Consider the following 20,110-nt stretch of genomic DNA (forward strand, 5'->3'; position numbering starts at 1 on the left):
TTTATTTATATAAAATTGTCCTTTTCTTATAACTAAAAAAAAAGAAAATGAAATAAACTTAAGTAAACTTATTTTTTTGGCAGAAATTAACTGTTCCTGGCCATCCCACCACCTATTTTGCAGTCCTAGAAATCCATGGCCTCTGCCTCGAACACAAGAGACAGACCAAATGCTGAATGTGTTTGTAGCACAGAACAGGGTCACAAGCAGGGGAAATACTGCCTGGTTTTCTCTGGAGTATTGCTGCATTCCAGCAGCACACACTGAGAGTGAAAAGTTAACAAAATCCCTCTCACAATCCAACCTCCCCTCCCAAAGAACATTTTCTGATTCAGGGAGGTTTTCAGGAACAGGCCCAATTTCACTTTTGGATAAGAGCGGTTGTTGGGGTCACAGGTGCACACACAATTCCATGCCTAGACCTTATACAAAATGAAACATCAGCCAAGAGAAAGGTGGTAATTACTTACGAATCCACATGGTTTTCAAAGGAAAGGAGGATTGGGAAGGGTGATGTCTTAAATGCACATTCAGCAATAGCTTCTATTACTTCCTAAAGAATCAAAATAAACACAGTTACAAATTTAACTCTCTAAAGAAGCACAGTTGTAGCATTTGAAGACAGAAGGGACCCAACAAGCTCTGAGATCATTCCCTGAGATCCAAACTTCCTTCCTAAACCTCCCAGAAAGCTCTGGATGTGCTCTTGCCACAACCCAATTTTTCAACCTGAACTATAATCCAATCTCCAAAACATCTGATGAGTCTCAAGCACCACATTTCTCAAGAAATGACTTATGTCTGCCCAAATCAATAGTTTAAATGTAAAGCTTGGTTTTGGTGTGGAGCTGCTCCATGCCTGCAGCTACAGCTTTCATGTGCTATAATAAAAATGCTCTGACAAAGGCAGATCTCCAAACATCATGTATCCATAAAATCCTTACTTACTCTGACTCACATTTCAGTTCTGTCTTTTTTTTTTTTTTTTTTTGATGACAGAAATCCCTTTAAGGCAAAATAAAAGAAAAAAGAAATCTTTACTCAATTAAAACAGTTGGTTCTGTGGTAATTATCAGAAAACTCAGAAAAGTCCATAAAGTTTCCTGTCAACCTCACAGAAAATGGAAACCCTAAATCCAGTAGAAAAGTCATTTGACAATGCTGATTTTAGTGAGGTGTACAATAAATGCACTCATTGTTACAAATTATGAAATGTTTCCCTCTTGGAACAAATCTCTCTTCCAGAAGAACACAGAAAACACTGAAGACTTTTCATATGCTGGCAAACCCTGGAGTTTCTGAGAACCCATAAGGTTCTGCCACACCAAATCATAAGGATGACTAAAAAACCTAAAAGATGTATTTATGTTAAACAAGCTTTCTCTGGGGATTCCTCTTGTTAATTTTCTGCACTTTTAGAGGCCCAACTGAGAAGCATAACAGCAAGAAATCCACTTCCTAAAAGAAGAGCTGAGCTCCTGGTACATTCTTCTGGCCCACTTGTTTTCAATGCCTTCCTGCTCCAAGAGGGGATGGAGCCCTGCATGAGTGGGGGAAATAAAATAACCTGGAGAGTGAAATTAGGATTGAGCTGGTGAGATGTGAGATGAAGAGCTCAGACACCAGTTCGGTGAAGGCAAATGCAGCATGGGTTAAAATTCAGATTAACTTTGCTTTAAATTCCTGCTCATGACCAAAGCGGTCGAGAGCCATCTCCCTCAATTAAAAGACTCCCAGCAATCTAACCCCATGCCTAAAACATAATGGTCAGAGGGACAGAAGCTGGCAGGCCCCATACCTGGCTCCAGCTGCAGAATGACTCACTGGATCAGCCCTGCAGGGTTAAACATGGGTACACACACATGGAAGCCAGCAGCCTGAGCAGAACCCCCGTGCCCTGGTCACAGCAGAGCGTGAGCTGATACCTGATTGAGCATTCCAGGCATGAAGTGATTCTCACACTCCTGACACATGATTCCCTGCCATTTTGCTCCTCCCCAGCCCAGCAGCACACACTCAAACCACTGAGTGTTGGAGTGTTCAAAAGAAACCGAGATGTTTTTCCACATTTTTCTGGGTGGATTAAAAATGCCTGCCCTGGAATGACCTATGAAATACTCCTGGGGAGGTTGAAAATGCTTCCCAATATCTCTCCTGCCAGCACAGTGCCAAGGGTTGAACATTTAAATATCCAGGGATAATCCTTGTTCCTGCTAATGATCCTTTTAAAAATCAGATTAACTTTGTTATAAATTCCTGCTCATGACCAAAGCAGTCGAGAGCCATCTCCCTCAATTAAAAGACTTCCAGGAATCAAACCCCATGCCTATAAACATAATTGGCTTCCCATAAACATAACTGGGAAGTTAATAACAAACGTGCAAGGAGGTTGTTTTGCGTGTTTCTGTGATTAACTCAATCAGGGAAGAATTAGAGAAAGCAAACTGGAAAAAAATGGGTTGTCCTGGTACAAGTGAAAATTAGTGCTCTATCTGTGGCAGACCTGTTTGCTTTTTTCCCTAAAGAATGGCACCAGAAGACAAACATCCCCACCCAACAAAAGGTTTCAAGTATGGGAGAAAGGTCCCAAAGCTGTAGCCACACGTAGCCCAGAACACAACTGAAGTCAGTAATAAACATTTTCCCACATATTCTTGCACACAATAAATGTGTGCTAGAAATGCATCTCCATGGTGAGTTAGTGTCTCAGATGAAGAAGAATTATTTCTTCACACTTCAAAAATGATTTCCTGTGCTGACTACCAATCCTAATACTACAGGCAAACACCTCCATTATGCTCCTCTAACACCTCAGATCAAAAACATCTTTGAGAAGAACAAGAAGATAACAATTTAAGGTTATTGCTAAGGGTTTGGTCTCTCTACCTTATACTGTAGGAAAGGGAATGGAAGCTGGAATTCAATAATAAAGATGACATGTTTGGGGTTTGAATGGCACAAATATCCCTTCACAGCCGCCAAAGATGGTGATTTTTCTTTTTCACCCTCCAGTGCTTTGGGTCTGATCCCGAGCATCAGGGATAATATTGCACACTTACTTATTAATTCTTTTTAAATATAATGCCAAGTGTCTGGGTCCTGTGCATGGAGCCTGCCCCCTGGCCACGAGCAGCATATTCTCTGCCCACAGGAATTTAAAATCTTGCAAATTGTTGAGATTTGGCTGCTACTTCCTGTCTCTGCTTAGGACTTTTGCCTCCCAGTGCCAGTGACCGGGCAGAGAGGAGAAAGGGAGTGAACTGATGTGCTGGTTACTGCTGCCCAAACCCTGTCCAGCTCTGTCCCCTGGCAGCTGTTTCTCCCAGTGCCTCCACACCCCCGTTTGTGTCTGTGCAGAGCCAGCTGTGGTGGCTGTGCCTGGTCCTTCAGCCCTGGCTGTGGCTCCTGTCTGTCCCCGCGAGATGCGCTGCAGGGACGCGCACAGGAGCATGGACCTGGCCATGGAGCCCGGTCCCCAGATGGCCCTGAGAAATAACCCCTGTTCCTCACCCTGCCCTGACCGCCAGGAGCCTCTCCCCACGCGAGGTGCACATGCTGCACTTCTTCTCTCTGCAGCTGCTCCGCCCTTTCCTCCTGCAGCGGCTTTTGCCCCCCCAGCGATGGCTGCGCAGGAGCAGAGCCTGCCCAGCAGAAGGTGTACCTTGAAGGAGATCTCGGTGGTCATGGTGAAGCCGTGGGTGATGACGGGCTCCTCCTCGGCCGTGCGGCCCTTCCAGCAGTCCAGCTCCACGCAGCGGCAGCCCGACAGCAGCACCTGCCGGTACATCTCCACCGACGAGTTCCCTGCCAGCTGCCCAGCTGCACACAGCACAGGGAGAGCACGTCAGCCTGGGCCCCGGAGTGGATAAGCTGCTCTGACAAGGACAGAGCTACAGCAGCTTGGGCCCTCGGCTGGCAGGGACAACGCGGTCATGGCTCCAAAGAACGCGAACAGCGGGAGAACGCAACGAAATCCCTTTGAGACAGGCTGGGTCATGGATCCATCCCTCTGGCACAGCCAGGGTCATGGATCCATCCCTCTGGCACAGCCAGGGTCATGGATCCATCCCTTTGAGACAGGCTGGGTCATGGATCCATCCCTCTGGCACAGCCAGGGTCATGGATCCATCCCTCTGGCACAGCCAGGGTCACGGATCCATCCCTCTGGCACAGCCAGGGTCATGGATCCATCCCTTTGGCACAGCCAGGGTCACGGATCCATCCCTCTGGCACAGCCAGGGTCATGGATCCATCCCTTTGAGACAGGCTGGGTCATGGATCCATCCCTCTGGCACAGCCAGGGTCATGCATCCATCCCTCTGGCACAGCCAGGGTCATGGATCCATCCCTCTGGCACAGCCAGGGTCACGGATCCATCCCTCTGGCACAGCCAGGGTCATGGGTCCATCCCTCTGGCACAGCCAGGGTCATGGGTCCATCCCTCTGGCACAGCCAGGGTCATGGATCCATCCCTTTGAGACAGGCTGGGTCATGGATCCATCCCTCTGGCACAGCCAGGGTCATGCATCCATCCCTTTGAGACAGGCTGGGTCATGGATCCATCCCTCTGGCACAGCCAGGGTCATGGATCCATCCCTTTGGCACAGCCAGGGTCATGGATCCATCCCTTTGGCACAGCCAGGGTCATGGTCTGGATCCATCCCTTAATCTAACAGAGAAATAACCCAGCTGAACCCAGCTCCAAAGCTTCTGATGGGCAGCATCAAATACATGAAATCAATTAATAATAGTAATAATAACAACAACTTGGTTCTATGAGATTTTGTCCTGGTTTGGATCCTGCCCTCAGTCTAACAGAGAAATAACTCAGCTGAAATCAGCTCCAAAGCTCTGATGAGCACCATCAAATACACGAAATCAAATAACAATAACAATAATAACAACTACTTCTACTACTGCTTAGTTCTGTGAGATTTTGTTATCCCTTGACCAGCGATGTGAAATTCAGACTCAGGAGACCAAGACCACATTTTCTCACACCATGCAATGCAGTTCAGTACGAGATGAAACAAACCCCCTGCAGCCACTAATGGCACCACCATTAGGTCTCAAATCAATATTTAATATGCTAACCACCACAGTGAGCTGGTCAGTTAAATTTCCCTGATGTGACACTGTATTATGCAGGGAGAAATTCAATTAAACTGTCCTTTTCCAATAATGAGATAATATAAATCTAAAAACTAAGAAGGAAAACCTCATTTTTTCCAAACTTGCGAAGTATTAAGAAAGGAACCCAAAAAAAAATTCCAACCCAAGCCAACAAAGAAGTCCAGTTGGACTCAGGGAAGGATACCCAGCCAGGTTGTCTTCATCTGCTGCAACAGGTTTGATTCCAGTCACTGAGATACAAATCTCTTGCAGCAGAGAGGGAACATAATGGAAGAATGGCTTTGTGCCTCTTTTAGATGTGAAGAAAATGGATGCAGTTTCCTCCTTTCCAGCAGACTTGATGAGAAGATCCTCCTGGATTTCTTGAAGGAAATTAATTTTCTTTTTAAGGAGGCAGTGAGTTCATTTACAGCGAAGATTCTTTGCTGGCTGGGGACATATAAATACTTCATCTAGACTGGCATGTACTATAATGCAGATGAATCCTCATTTTATTGTCTCTGTGATTCTGTTTTTAGGTTTTATGCTGGGAAATACACATTTTGGGATTTGCTTCACAAAAAGCATTGTGTGCTTTTGCTCTGTTTTTACCTTGCACTAAAACCTGTGTAGCAGAGCCCCTTACTTGCAAATCCTGTTTACAGCTTCTGTCTGATACATGAGGTGGAGCAATCCTAAATACTCCACAAGGTATTAACATGACTCCTGTTGAAATCCATCAGAATTCTCGGTTCCTGCTGGAACCAGTGACAAATGTCTGTTAATAACAGAAGGAATTGGCCAGGGCTGGAAAGCTCTGAAAATCCAAATGGAGTCAGCAAAGTGACAACGTGACTCTTTTTCTCATTTTCTTTTGGAGTTTAGCTTTTTCCTGTTTCACCTTTGATTATGGCAGATTACCTTTCCTCACACAAAAACCTTTTTGGTGCAATTCCAATGCCTGGGGTAAGTAGTGGCTCTTTTTCTTTGCAGGATGCAAACAGGCATAAGCATGGGTCAGGGAATAACAACTCACATTTCCATGTGCTTATCCCTGAGCATCTGCGGATGAAATCTTGGCTCTCACAGGGATCCACTGAACTCTACTGCCTAAAAACCCATTTTCACTTCGAAAACTGCTCTAATGTTGTTTTTCTTTTCCCTCAGAGCACACAGAGTTTGGATTAACAAAGTGTTTCCCAAGAGACTCCTGGCGGTTATCAGTGCTGAGTGTTTTGTGCTCAGAGATCCTTCACCTTCCAAAGTGCTTAAGTAAATCATGACATGCATCACTTGCCACATGACACTTCCCACACCTTATTAATAAGGCTCAGACACTTTGGAAGGATTCCTGCAAAGGATAAGAGGATATTCAACCTCCAAACCACACAACCTTCAGAAGGACCCCCAGGCAGAGTGTAAAATGCTAGCACATGTTTAATAGTCCCAACAGCTTGTTTTTCTGAAATACAGAATATGAGAAATGTGCTCCCAAATGTGGGGGTTTTGCATACATTATTTAGAAATATCTTCCTGTTTGCATTTAGTTTAAAATACCCCTTTTGCAATCTAAAATGTGGTAACACAGACACTAAAGGGAACACTTTCAGCATATTTTTAATAGCCTGGGTACAGATCAATTTTTCAATACTGGAAATTGAAAGCATTATGTATTCCCTTCTACAATACAAGCAGTGTCTACAGTAACACCATGCAGAACATTTGCATCCCATCACCCTGTGTGGGCTAAGGAGGAATGGATTCTGACAAAAAATTCACTTTTCAGAAAAATGTGATTGGCTAAACAACACCTGACAGGACAGCATGCAAAATGAGCTGGTGCTGCCTGATGTGAGCTGAGGATGTAACCCAGGCTTCCCCTCACAGAGCACTTCCACACCTCTGTAACTCTGAGCTGCTCCTGCCTCAGGAAGTGCATCCTTGCTGGGCTCATCCACCACTGTTTCTCCAAGTGAAAGTTATTTGCAATACGTGGAGTTAAAACGTGGTTGCTATCTATTGAAGACATCTTTCCCCCCCAAACTGGATCCAGCTATTGGGAATCACCTGACTCTTCCTTATTCTAGACCCAGAGGCTGGTCCTTCCCTCTGTGCCAGCAGTTTCTCCCAGCACGAGGTGCCTGTATCCTCCCTTTGCTGGGAGTGAACACAAGTTCCTACGTCTCCTCTCTCCAGACAAGTCGTGCAGGAGCACCAGCGCCCTGGATCACACGCTGGGGGCTGCAGTGTGCAAATCAGAGCCCCACACTCCCACACTGCTGGCAGCCTGGCTCCTCACTCCAGAGCCGCACAAGGCGCTGGCGGCTGAGATTCCATAGACCCAGCCCATTTATCTGAGTTTGTTTCGCTCCTGAGCTATTTCCCCGTGCAGGACAAGCAGATCAGACCCCACAGAGCAGCAGGGAGGTGTCCCCGGCTCTCCTGCCCTTCCCTATGGAACCTGCTCTGGAGGCTGCGAGGTGAGGAAGGGTTCAGGAAGCGCTGGGTGCAGATAATCAGCAGGAACAGTGGGACTGAGGAGGCACTGGGAGCAGAAGAGCTGGAGGATGGTGGATGAGAGGTCACAGGCAGCACCAGAGAAGAGAACTGCCCCTGGTGAGCCATTTTTGTAGGAACAACTGAAATACCAGACTGTAAGAAGAGGCTGAGGGTGGATGGGACAGTCCCACACTGGCTACATGTGCTCAGCTGAGATTATTGCTCCTGTTAGCCAAAGCTGTGTTCAAGGTGTGCGATTTCAGTATTTTGCATTTCCCATCAACAGCAGCAAGCTGCCCAGCCCTCAGAACATGCAAGGCTGAGTGTGGCATGCCATCATTTGTCTCTGACTTTGGGTGCTGCAGAAAGAAGTGCTGCCCAAAAAAATCACTCCCCGCTGTGCCCACAGCAGCAACCTGAGGGGAGACTCCAAGAAAAAGCAGGGTTGCACTTTAAGGGTTCAAAGGAATAAAGAATTAAATATGATACCAGTGAGAAAAAAAAGTGAGAAACTTTTTTTACTGTCTCATAAGATGACATTTCTTTAAGTTAGCCTAGGTTCACTGCAAATCACTTCTTTCTTCATGGGCTTTTACCTTTGTTCTTAAAAATTATATTTCCCTAAGAAAAAAGAAAGCAGTAACACTTCTAAATAAATAATCAGGACTTGATGTACTGCCAAGGGTTTCTACTAAAGGCTAGGAAAGTGATCAGCATAATTAAAAATAAATTCAGAGTGCGCACATGGTGATTTTTATGTTATAATGTTGTTTCTTTGTGCATGCTTTTTCTGGGTTTTAAAAAAACCAACAAAGGGAGAGATAATTGGTAGGGCATTAAGCTCAGTAATCATAAAGTAATGCCAGGCTGAGTGGTTTTCTTATTGTCCTGGTAATTATTACATGACCAGTTGCTATTTCATGGGCTCAGTCAGGGCAAAGGTGCTCCCAAGGCTTCCCTTCCAGAGCCATGAGCACTTGGGCAGATCCTTCAAACTCTTTTGGGACAGGGAATAGCCAGCTGCCATTGATTTCATTGACTGTATTTCCTAGTTGGAAGAAAGCAAATGGGAGTGTGATTGCTGTGTCCATGCAGGTTCAGAGCAAAGTCCCAGGCTGTCAGTTTTTCTAATGCACAGATCAAAATCAAATCACGAATCCCATTGTGGGCCAGCTGCCACACATTCACTGCACATAATGAACCCACTGAAAGGGAAGGGCCTGTGGTTGGTGCCTGTAAATGTGAAACGTGCACTCTGAGAAGGAATTTGAAAGAGTTTCAAACTTCTCTTGCACTATGCCCTGGGTTTATCCTGATTTACTCCCCCCAGTTTCCTAAGCTAGGAATATTTTGTCAAATTAAGGCTGAAGATCACGTTTCCAAATATAGCCTCTGACGTTCCTTGGAAATGCAGGCACAGAAACCCGTAGGTGCAATCTGAGATGATCTGCACACTTTCACATCCAAGTCAAAGCAAGTGCAGCAAGTGTCAAGGTAAATAATTAAACATGTGAGGTCACTTGTAGTGCAGCTAAAAAAACAGAATAGGTTGGACTAATCATGAATCCTTAATTCTTTGGGGTCTGGCTTCTGTACCTCTAAATCTTTGGAGCACATCTCTGTCCTGACCAGCCCTGATAAGAAACTGTGGTATGGACCTGGCTGTAAATTCCTGCTGGTAGAGGGGAGAGCAGTCTTTTATCTGCTCAGATCAACCTCAAATTGCATGGTCTCTAAACCTCCTGCGGGCCCGTGCTCCTCCTCTGGCACTTGCAGCTTGACTGTTTTCTTCCAGAATATCTGTATGAAGCTGCAGCATTTGCCCTAAGCACCAGCTAATCCTCAGTGACAGCACAAAGTCCTCACTGGAGGTAAGAGGTCTGGAAAGCATCACAGTTAAAAATTGCTTTTGCTTTGGCCATGTCCTCACTCCACCAAAGGGCATAAATTTCTGCATATTGGAATCATAACTTAAAAGTGGCCACGCTGATTTTCGTTTCTTTGAATTCAGAGAAAGAAAATCCCTGTCAAAACAAATACTTGTGTGACAAGTTCTAGCACAAAACACATTTTACAGCTGAGATATAAGCCCTTGAAAAATGGTGTCTAATGGAAACAATGACAGTTCATTCACTCTGTGAAAGCTGGCAAAGGAGCTGGAGAAGGAGCTGGAACAAACACAGGGCAGATGAAAATAACTCCCTGAGGTCTGTTTAAAGTGGGCATCACCACTGCCTGGGCTTGTTAATGTTCTGCCATGCTGGCTCTCTGAAGGAGTTGGTCAGCTAGGGCCACTCTAATAGCATTAAGAAGCCTACATTACACATAAACCACACTTTTAGCATTCAGTGCAGCATCATTTTTTAAATTAAACATAATGCTAAGTCATCAGCAAACATGACAGGACAAAGCAAACATCAAATCAAACAGGACAGAACCCCCTGTGCACATCTGCTTGCCCCAAACATTTGTTCCCACGTAAACCAAACTAAAATAGTAAATTTACAATTATTTTCTCACGAGTTAACAGAACCTTGGACTAGGAAACACATGCCAAAAGTCAAATTCCTAAACTGCCTTAGCGTTTTCTGAGTCTTAAAGCATTGTTGACTTTGCTGTGCAAACAACACAGTTCAGACTGTAACCCTAATTAACAGGAGCTTCTGGGTGCTCAGCCTTTTTAAAACATGACAGCACCTAAAGGTTTCAGCTCAGATGTCAGATATTGGCAGGGAACAGAATTCCCTCCTGGCACTTACGGGCTGTCAGAAAGTTATGTGCCATGCTGAACCTCCCTGATCTCTGAATCAAAGCAAATTTCATGGAGCACAGCAAGCTGCCAGATTTCATGTTTATGGGCAAATTTATGAGCTACAGAGATGTTTCCCATATTCTGCTTTGCACACTTGTCCTTCTTTGTTGCCATAAAAAGTACAATGTTCGTTCTCCTCCCTAAAGATGGGCCTTAATCTGCAATCCCATTTGAGAGAAGCTATTCAGGGACTTCACTGGGTTTCTGACCAGAACTTTTCTGTACAAAGCAAGTGCTGGTCACCTGTTAATTAAAGTATATTTGATGCACTTGTGTTGCAGCTGCAACAAAAATCGAGTGCCACCCTTGCTTCCCTGGAGAACGAACTCCACCACGTGCTTAATGCTGCTGATTTCAGTGTATTTTATGTCACCACTGAAAACACCCAGAATTTCTGCAAGGTCAGACATCAGGTGGTACCTGTGAGGTAGGTGTTGTGTGAGGAGTTGATGAAGTAGTGTGACAGTGGCTGAGACATGTCCTCATTCAAGTCCAGTTTCTCAGGGGGCACGACGCCGTTCTCCTCCCCGCTCAGGTAGCGCATGAAGCCATCCACGGAGATCTGTCCTGGGAGAGCAACCAGGGAGAGCACAGTCAGTCCCAGCTGCACACCCTGGCACAGGCAGCTTACAGTGCCACCTTTTGGCTCCGGATTTACAACAGAAAGATTTCATGCCACATTTGGGTATAAAAACTTAGACAAGAGACACATACCACAAAGACACAGGGATATGAGGGATTCACACTTTTTCCTTTTCTGGCTTTTTGCATTAAAATTATCTTAGCCCTAAAATTCTCAATGAAACTTCAAAAAAATATCCATTGTGCTTTACATAGTTCAAGTCAAGTTCATAGTTCAAGTCAAGAGTTAATTGGCCTGTCTTTTTCTTTCACCGCTGCCATGTTAAATTTGATCTGATGTCTCTTCTTGAGACATGGATTCTTCTTCCACAGAAGAATCCATGTCAGCAGCTACAGCCCTCAGTGAGATCCTTCCCTCTGCAGGGTTTGGAGCTTGCCAGCACAAGAAATTTATTTTTTTTCCCCCTTCAAACACCTCTTCTCTAATTTATCTGATTAATTACAATTCCCCTCCCCACGGGGTCACTCAGTAGTGCTTTGTTAAAACACTTAAAACCAGCACAAACATAAAAATGCCTCCTTTTTCCTGAGGCACCTGGCAATTGAAATGTTCAACACAGCTCAGGGCCACATAGGCACCTCCTGCTGAAGAAGGCAAGAGCCTCCTCATCCTCCCCTCTGCCTTATTCCTTTGTCCTCTTTCCCTCACACTCTGCACCTTCCCTGCCACACTCTGCATTTTTTCCCATCACACTTTGCATATTTTTGACTTGGTTCCCAAAGCACACATAAGTGTGCTAAGTTTAGTAAAGCCAGCTAAAGTTTGGTAAATAACAGAACCATTTTAATGTTTTTATTGTGCATTGGAACAGGTCTGAAAAATATAAGTGTGGAGGAGAAATACAAAAGTGTCTAATGTACTCTTACCACAGACATTCCCAACACCTCAAAATTAGAAACACGCACCTGAATTAAAAACTTCCAAGAGTCTAGAAAGGCACTGCCCAGTGTGGAAGTGTCTCTCTGCCTCTCCTGCAGAAATACTTGAGGCAGTTTCTCAGCAAATGGTTCCACAGAACACCTCAAACTGCTGCTCCATGCAACCTTCAGGGTGCTGGAATTGATGCAGAGATCAAAACAGAACCACCACATTGGGAACCAAGTGAAGTCAACAGAATCTGGCATTTCTCCATTCCAATTTTATAGGAAGGAGAAGTAATTTCCTACTAGAAGAGGAGTATGTTGAGAGGTTCTATTGAATTTCCTGACTGTGATCTGCTTCATTATATGAAACACGGGAAGTGTTTGTGCAGCCTGATCTTTTTCTGCATCCCTGGCTCCACCTGATTGTTCCAAAATAGTTACAAGGGAGGGAAAAAAGAAAAGCACAAATGAAGTGGCAAGTTCTACACATTTCACAAGAATTCCTTACTAACTGCAGCTACACAATCCCATAGCTTTCAAGATCTATTACAATTGATCAAATACATGAATGTTCCTGGATAAAAGAGAAAACCACATAAAAATCTAACTGTTGCTTTGTCCACAAGGCTCTTTTCTAGTCAGCATTTGTCTGCTCTAAATACACCAGAAGCCACTTCTGCTATCCCAGATCCTTTTTCCTGGAGCAGTCTTCAGGCAGGTGACACACTTCTGGCAAATGAGTTATCAAAATTCACCGAATTTCCAGGGGTAATGAAGTGAATCCTCTTTTCCATGGTTCTTAGATCTTGTCAACATTCATCAGTCAAAATGTTTTCTTCTGTAGCTCATGAGATCTGGACTATCCCCATCCTGGGAGCTGGTGATCACTCATTTGCCATGAAGCAGGAATTCCAGCCACTGTGCTGGAATGACAGACTGTGCTTTGTGAATGCACTTCTCAGAGGCTCCTCTGTTTGGAGACTGAGTAACCACTCAGTAATAGTGTGATAACACGCTCTTGGTGTGCTATCTTAGTCCTGTTTGCCAGATCCAGAGAGCCAGGCCTGTGTCTCCTATGAGGCCCGTGACAGTGCTGGGGCACACACAGGCGACAGCCCATGGAAATCTGTTCCCATGCAGCTTCCAGGGCTGGAAAAAGCTGCTTTCGACACAGAAATCCTTCTCCCAGAGCCCAGCAAGACACAGGTAGCTTGACCAGATCCTGCTTTGCCAACCCTTTTAACAGCCAGCACGACCAGCATGGTGCCTGATGTGGAAATGCTCCTGGGAGCCGGCCAGCTCTCAGCATCAGGATGTAAACAAACCCTGCTCACTCAACACCTGCTCAAAGACATCAGGGTTCAAAGCAGTTTGAACTGCCAAAAGAAGCTGCTCCTGCAGTTCTGTGCCCTCTGCACAGGTCCAAGACCAAAACAGCAGCAGTGCAGTAGCCTGGGGGAGATTTAATAAAAGTGCAGCTAACCCTGAGAACTTCCCAAACAGCTGCTGGGTCTAAACTTCATCCCCTTATTTTGATGTGCAGCTCTCTAATTTTCCTGGGCTCTAGGAAAATTTTCTAGCCCAGCCTGCTCCCAGGAGCCTTCCAATCCTCCAGGAAAAGTCTTGGGATGGAAAACAAGAGAGGCACAGCAGAGGCAGCAGAAAAGGCAACATATGTTAGCACTTTTCTTTGCATTTCATCCTTGCAACTTTAACAACAGCCTTCACTTGTCCCTTAAAGTTTGTGGATGATCTGTATGACAATCAAAATGTGCATTTGCTTGTACACAGTAAGCAGGTTAGGTCACATGGATTTTAAACATTTCTATCTGTATATTTGCAAACTTCATAGTGCTTTCCATTTGTTTACAGCCATGCTGTTATCCATTCAGTTATAATCTAACTGGAAAGCACCATTGTGCCAAGAGATGTTATTAAAGCAAAAAAGAAAACAAACAAAAAGGAAGCGAGACAATTAATTGGCACCTCGTATCTCCCAGTCAGTAGCACAGAATTGCAATGGTGTTTTGTCTGACAGGGAAATCAGGTTTATTCCAATGCAGTCTGTAACAATAATCACATTTGCTGTAATCCCACACAACTGAGCAGCCCTCTCAAATTGAAGATAAGAATCCAACAAGCAAAGCAGACACTTGATAATCCAGTGGGAGATCTGTGAATCGTGTTCCATTGGGAACTCTCTCTCACAAACAGCCCTGCAATTCCCAGCTCATTAGGGATTAAGATTTCATGCACAGTGTGGAGCAGGATGCACAGATCCTGGTGTGTCTCCTGACACTGGGCACACATGAGCTACTGCAGAGAAGCTCCCAGGATGAATTTCCATGTTTCCATTTCCACACTGTTGGGACACAGTGCGCCAGAGCTGCTCTGGTGGCACTTGCAGGGTTTGCATCCAAGTGGTGCTGGAAGCTGCTTGGCTTTCCAGGCACATTTCTACTGCTCTATCGGTTGGGAGTTGTAGTTATCACAAAGTTCCATACCTTCTCGGTGATGTCTCATGGGCATCTCCTTGCAGCACTGACTCCTTCTTCCTCACAGCACAGCCACCACACTGCAGCCCTCCCCTCAGCCAGCTCACCCACTCTTTTGTAGCACTCTTCTTCTTACTGGGCACAGCTGTGGCCTGCTAAGGGCAGGCCTGTTCCTGATTTTGGGGATTGGTACAGCTGCAACTCCTCAGGTGTGAGACTGCCTTCTGCACTGTCTGTATTCTCTTACATTCTATCCCCCCACAGGGGTAACTGCAGTTTCTGCTTATTCAGCTTTGCAAACCAGGGCAGGACAGGACTGTCCCACTGCACTGTGCACCCTCTGCCGCTCTTGGTGGCAAAGTCACCACAAGGAGAGAACACAGAATGAGCTCAGCCCACACTGAAAAGACCCCAACCCTACAACTGGGTAAGGACCTCACCCCAATTATCTTAGTGCTGCTTTGTTTTAGAAAAAACAGTGAGCATGGCAAAAACTGTCAAGCCTCAGGTCAGGATCTGCAGATACATCAAAATATCACAGTAGCAGCCACCATTTACACACCAGGGGCAAAAATCATCAGTAGCTCCTCCATTTCAGCAGTTCTCTCAATGATCACTAAGGGCAGAAATTCACACTAGTCAGCCTTATCAAATTAATAAGTAGAGGAACAGCAATATATCTGAATTACTGCATCTGGCTATTAGTGAAGCATTTAATGAAGTTTTAAACTCAGATTTTTCCTAATTGGAAAAACTAATCTGCTAAAAAGCTCAGATAGAAATAAACTGAGGTCAGCTTAAAAGATCAGGGTTTCTTTGAATTTGAAAGCTGAACTACACAAGAAGTCCAGAGGCTGAACACTGATCAGTGGTAGGTCTGGTTTCATAAAGTCCTTAATAATGTGAAAAAGTAGAACCAACAACACAGGGTTTAAAAACCAGACAGTTCTCTGGTGGCTGTTGGCAAAACAAGAGGGCAAAGCTGTCATGAACCAGGTAAACGGGACACAAATAAATGAGAACACACAAACAACAATTCAAGCTACACAGCTAATCACTGCAGCAAAGGAAAATCCAAAATACAGAGGAGAACAGGGAAGATAGGAATCCATCACCCTGAGAAACAGATGAGATGCAGAGAATGGCAACCCATCTGCAAAGGAAGCTGCATCACAAAAGGTGATTAAGAAAAAGGAATTAAACAGGTAATGAGACCAGAGTGAGCACTAGAATACTTGGGATGTGTGTCTGAAAGAGCTTGGCACTGCTTCAATTAAGTGTGCTAGGAAACAGTCTTGCAGTGGATTTATTGCTTGTGTCATTGCTTAAATCCTTTAAAATCAAAGCAGGACAATATCCTGTTGTGCTCAAATCTCATTTCCTTTCCCTAAACTTGGAGGAAAACATAACGGATCCAATCCTGCCCTTAGTTTTAGTCATTGAAATACCTCCTGTAATTAGAGTTACCTGGCCACAAACCAAAACAAGCTGTCTTGGGGAACATGTTCTTGCAAGAGAAATGGAAAACTCCCTCAGTAAGGAAGGGACAGAGCAAGATTCCTCTCTCCAGGCTTGTATGGGTACTGTGCAGTGAGACACAGGGAGATGTGAGCACAGACAGAGAATGGTACAGGATCAGGATCAATTATCCTATAGATATGGTTTATGCAGATACAGGATCAATTATCCTACAGATATGATTCATCCTGATACAGGATCAGGGTAAATTATCCTCTAGATATGGTTTATCCTGATACATGATCAGGGTAAATTATCCTATAGATATGGTTTATATTGATACAGGATCCGAATCAATTATCCTATAGATATGGTTTATCCTGATACAGGACCAGGATCAATTATCCTATAGATATGGTTTATATTGATACAGGATCTGAATCAATTATCATATAGATATGGTTTATATTGATACAGGATCTGAATCAATTATCATATAGATATGGCTTATATTGATACAGGATCTGAATCAATTATCCTATAGATATGGTTTATCCTGATACAGGACCAGGATCAATTATCCTATAGATATGATTTCTATTGATACAGGATCTGAATCAATTATCATACAGATATGGTTTATATTGATACAGGATCTGAATCAATTATCCTATAGATATGGTTTATGCTGATACAGGATCAGGATCAATTATCCTATAGATATGGTTTATATTGATACAGGATCTGAATCAATTATCCTATAGATATGGTTTATATTGATACAGGATCTGAATCAATTATCCCATAGATATGGTTTATGCTGATACAGGATCAGGATCAATTATCCTATAGATATGGTTTATATTGATACAGGATCTGAATCAATTATCCTATAGATATGGTTTATATTGATACAGGATCTGAATCAATTATCCCATAGATATGGTTTATGCTGATACAGGATCAGGATAAATGCTTACTGAATGGGACACAAATCAAATGAGAACACACAAATAACAATTCAAGCTGCACAGCTAATCACTGGAGCAAAGAAAAATCCAAAATACAGAGGTGAACAGGGAAGAAGATGCCCTGGAAGCCATCACCCTGAGAAGCAGACGAGTATGAATGCCAAGTCAGTGAGGGAGAACAGGGAAAAGCAAACCTGGTGTGTGTGAGCAGCCTCCACAGAAGAGCTTGCTCAGTGCCCACTAACCCACGGGGAAATACCACATGCCCAAGGACACTGAGATCCAGAGCTGTGTGCACAGCAAGGCTCCTCAAGTACAGCAGAGTTCAGGGTGCCTAAATCAGGAATGCTTGTCATTCCAATGAACCATCATATCCACTTTAGCATCTGGACAAGTGCACAGTGAAAACCAAGAGTGGATACAATCATTTACCTTTTCTGGGGGTGGCAAGAAAATGTTTGCAGATGGAAAACCACTTTTCTGAACTATCAAGATGAGGCACTGCAGCCCAAGACACTGAGTTCACTCCAGGGAAGAAATATTTCCTACAAGCTTCCACAGGAGCCATGCCAAACAGCAAATCTACTTAAATCAGAATTAAAAATCAGAATCAAAACTTGGGGAGCATCCGAAGGACACTGCCATCTCCAAGGGAAAGGAAGGTGGAGTGGCACCTGAGGAAAATGCAGGTTTCCAAATCTCACTGGTGCCTGTAGGCAGGAACCATCCAGGTTTAACAAGATCTTAAAGCCAACTGCAGTGTTGAGTGTGGTATTTATTTACTCATTTTATTACAAGTCACAGGCTTTTTCAGCCTTTTTCATCCTCTCAGGAAGGAAGGACTCTGACCCACAGGGGCTACACAGCCTATGAAAAGGAGGTATTTTTTCTGCAGTAGTGCTAGAAAACAGCAAAACACACATTGAAGCAGGGAGGATTCTAAGCACCCAACATTTTCTCTTCCTTCCAATTGATACCTTGGAAACACATTTATTTTGATGGCTATTGATCCTTTGAACGCCTGCAGCAGCTTTCAAAGCCTCTGCTGTTACAATGCACGGTCACAGTTCAGAGACTCTGGTAAGCAGAGCTTTCCTGACAAGGAAAACAAGTCTTGGAGCAGTTCCTAAAGCTTCAGCAGGCAGATGCTAAACTTGTTAGAAGGCAAACTTAAATAACCGGTAATTGTTAAGGAGTTGGGGAAAAGCCCAAGCAACTGATCTCTGCTAAGTCTCAAGACTGAAGCAGGGTTTCACAGCCACAAACCCATCCTCTGCTCTTGACTTCTCAGCAGAGATTGTTTCTGACAGGACATCCCTTACAGCACATCACAAGACAGTCAGTTTAGATCCAATTAAATCCACAAAACCACTACAAAAGCACCTTTACACCGGTCCCTAGCTGCAGTGGGATGAGCACTTTGCAACATGGCAGGTTTCTAAGGCAGCTGAGTGGAAAGGATTGAAATCAGACAGATAAAAACACCATTCATCCCAGCATACTACAGTTATTTCTGACAGACTTGAAAGAGGGACAGCACTGGAATATGTCACTGTCTTGCCAAACCTCTCAAAAACATCCTCTGTACAATGCTCACAGTGATCCTGGGAGATGGAATAATGTTAAATGTTGGCTTACTTCCAATTGCTACGTTGCACCAAAAGACATCTAAAAAGATGTATTTTTCTCTGCTAAGTGATACTTCTCCACCTAAGCTATTAAAGCACTTGCCAAAAGGACTGCCCTGTACTATCATGGGAAGAGATATGAGTGTCAGTGTGCTCTAAGGACTGAAAAAAATCCAAAAGAGAAAAATCACAGGTGACATTTTTACTTCCACGAACTCCTGCAACTGAAAATAGATTAATATTAAAGAGAAGTGGAAAGAATAAAGGGGTGGCACTGCAAAGACAGTGCAAACAAACTGAAAAGAAGGGATTTTAGTCCATTTAAAGGGCCTTCCTTATCTGTCCTTTAAACTTGATTGTGCAGCTGCAGGCACTGCAGTGGACAATCCCTTCCACAAACAACTTGAGCTCTCTCCTAACAACAATTGCTTTTTTTGCCCTCTTTGCTACCTCTGCTACTCTGTGCCAGGACCACATTGTCAGGAAACTTTTCCTCATTTCCAGCCTCAGTTTATTCAAGGCCACTTGATCCCTGTGTGTTCTTGTGCCAGCATTGTCCCTTAGCTCCCCACCTCGTGCTGCCTCCCCAGAGTTCTGGATTTATGGGTGGGGCATGAATTTATGGGCAGGGCATGAATTGATATCCTTCCAGATGCAGGATATTGGTGGATATTGGTGGATACTGAGGGACACTGGTGGATATTGGTGGCTGACTGCATCTGCCAGCAGAAGGAAACTCCCTCCCATGGATGCTGTGCCCTAAACCATGCCATGTTTGTCCAAACTTTATCTGCGTTTGTTTCCATCAGCACTTGAGTCCAGGCTCCTTTATATTTTCAGAAAGAAACCTTATCTAATATTCATCTTCAAATCATAAATTCTGCTGCTAAAATGGAATACTTCCCCGTGATCCATAAAAGAGGCAGCAACAAGCACAGAATAAACAGTTTGAGTTTTCTGTTTATGGGCTCTGACAGTCTGAGGCCAGGTCAAACACAATACAGAAAAATACTCTCCAGTGGAGATGCAAAAAATCCTTATAATCGAGGACTTTCCGTTCTAAAAGGTTTTTACATTTAGTTTTTCACTTGAGATGCAATGTTCCAAACAACTGCAAGATCTGAAATTAATTTTTCAGCTTAACTAGAAAAAGCAACCTCCAGTGTATTAGAGAAACAAATTTTGCAAATTCATTTTGACAAATAGTTTCCATTAACATATTTATGCTGCCACATTATCCACACAACACTTGTTGCACATATATATATATATAATATATATATAAAATAATTCTTTAAAAAAGGTTTTCTGGTAAGCTACCTAGCTTAGCACTTGCTGCTGACAGCCTGGGCTAACCCTAGAACTTTGGTGTGGCTTAAACATTTCAAAGAGTAATAAATCATGCCTGGGATCTATTGTTCTGTCAATACTTGAGACAGAAACAGGGCAGAGAGCTCTTCCCCTGTACAAGTGGAATGCTGGAAAACACTGACAATCCCAAAGTTAATGGGCTTTTGGGGAAGTATTCTCACTTTCCATGTTCCAGTTGGGAGGCCAAAGAATTCCAACTGTTCTGTAACACTTCCTACAAGTGTTTCATACCAACCATTTGCCTGAGTGATTTATACA

The 20,110-nt window shown here is 43.9% G+C and overlaps 1 protein-coding gene across 4 annotated transcripts in view; it reads right to left on the bottom strand.

The window, feature by feature from the left end:
• Nucleotides 1–20,110, bottom strand: part of PLCB1 (phospholipase C beta 1) — a 288,021-nt gene that overhangs the window by 84,070 nt on the left and 183,841 nt on the right. For all 4 annotated transcript variants that reach the window (XM_059467224.1, XM_059467223.1, XM_059467225.1 and 1 more), the window contains exons 10-12: nt 10,844–10,990; nt 3,662–3,819; nt 471–553 (exon numbers count right to left, since the gene is read on the bottom strand). In XM_059467224.1, coding sequence (XP_059323207.1) covers nt 471–553; nt 3,662–3,819; nt 10,844–10,990 — 388 coding nt within the window. The remainder of the gene's footprint in view (nt 1–470; nt 554–3,661; nt 3,820–10,843; nt 10,991–20,110) is intronic.

This window comes from Ammospiza nelsoni, chromosome 3 (genome assembly GCF_027579445.1).
Source record: "Ammospiza nelsoni isolate bAmmNel1 chromosome 3, bAmmNel1.pri, whole genome shotgun sequence".
In the NCBI taxonomy this organism is placed as follows: domain Eukaryota; kingdom Metazoa; phylum Chordata; class Aves; order Passeriformes; family Passerellidae; genus Ammospiza; species Ammospiza nelsoni.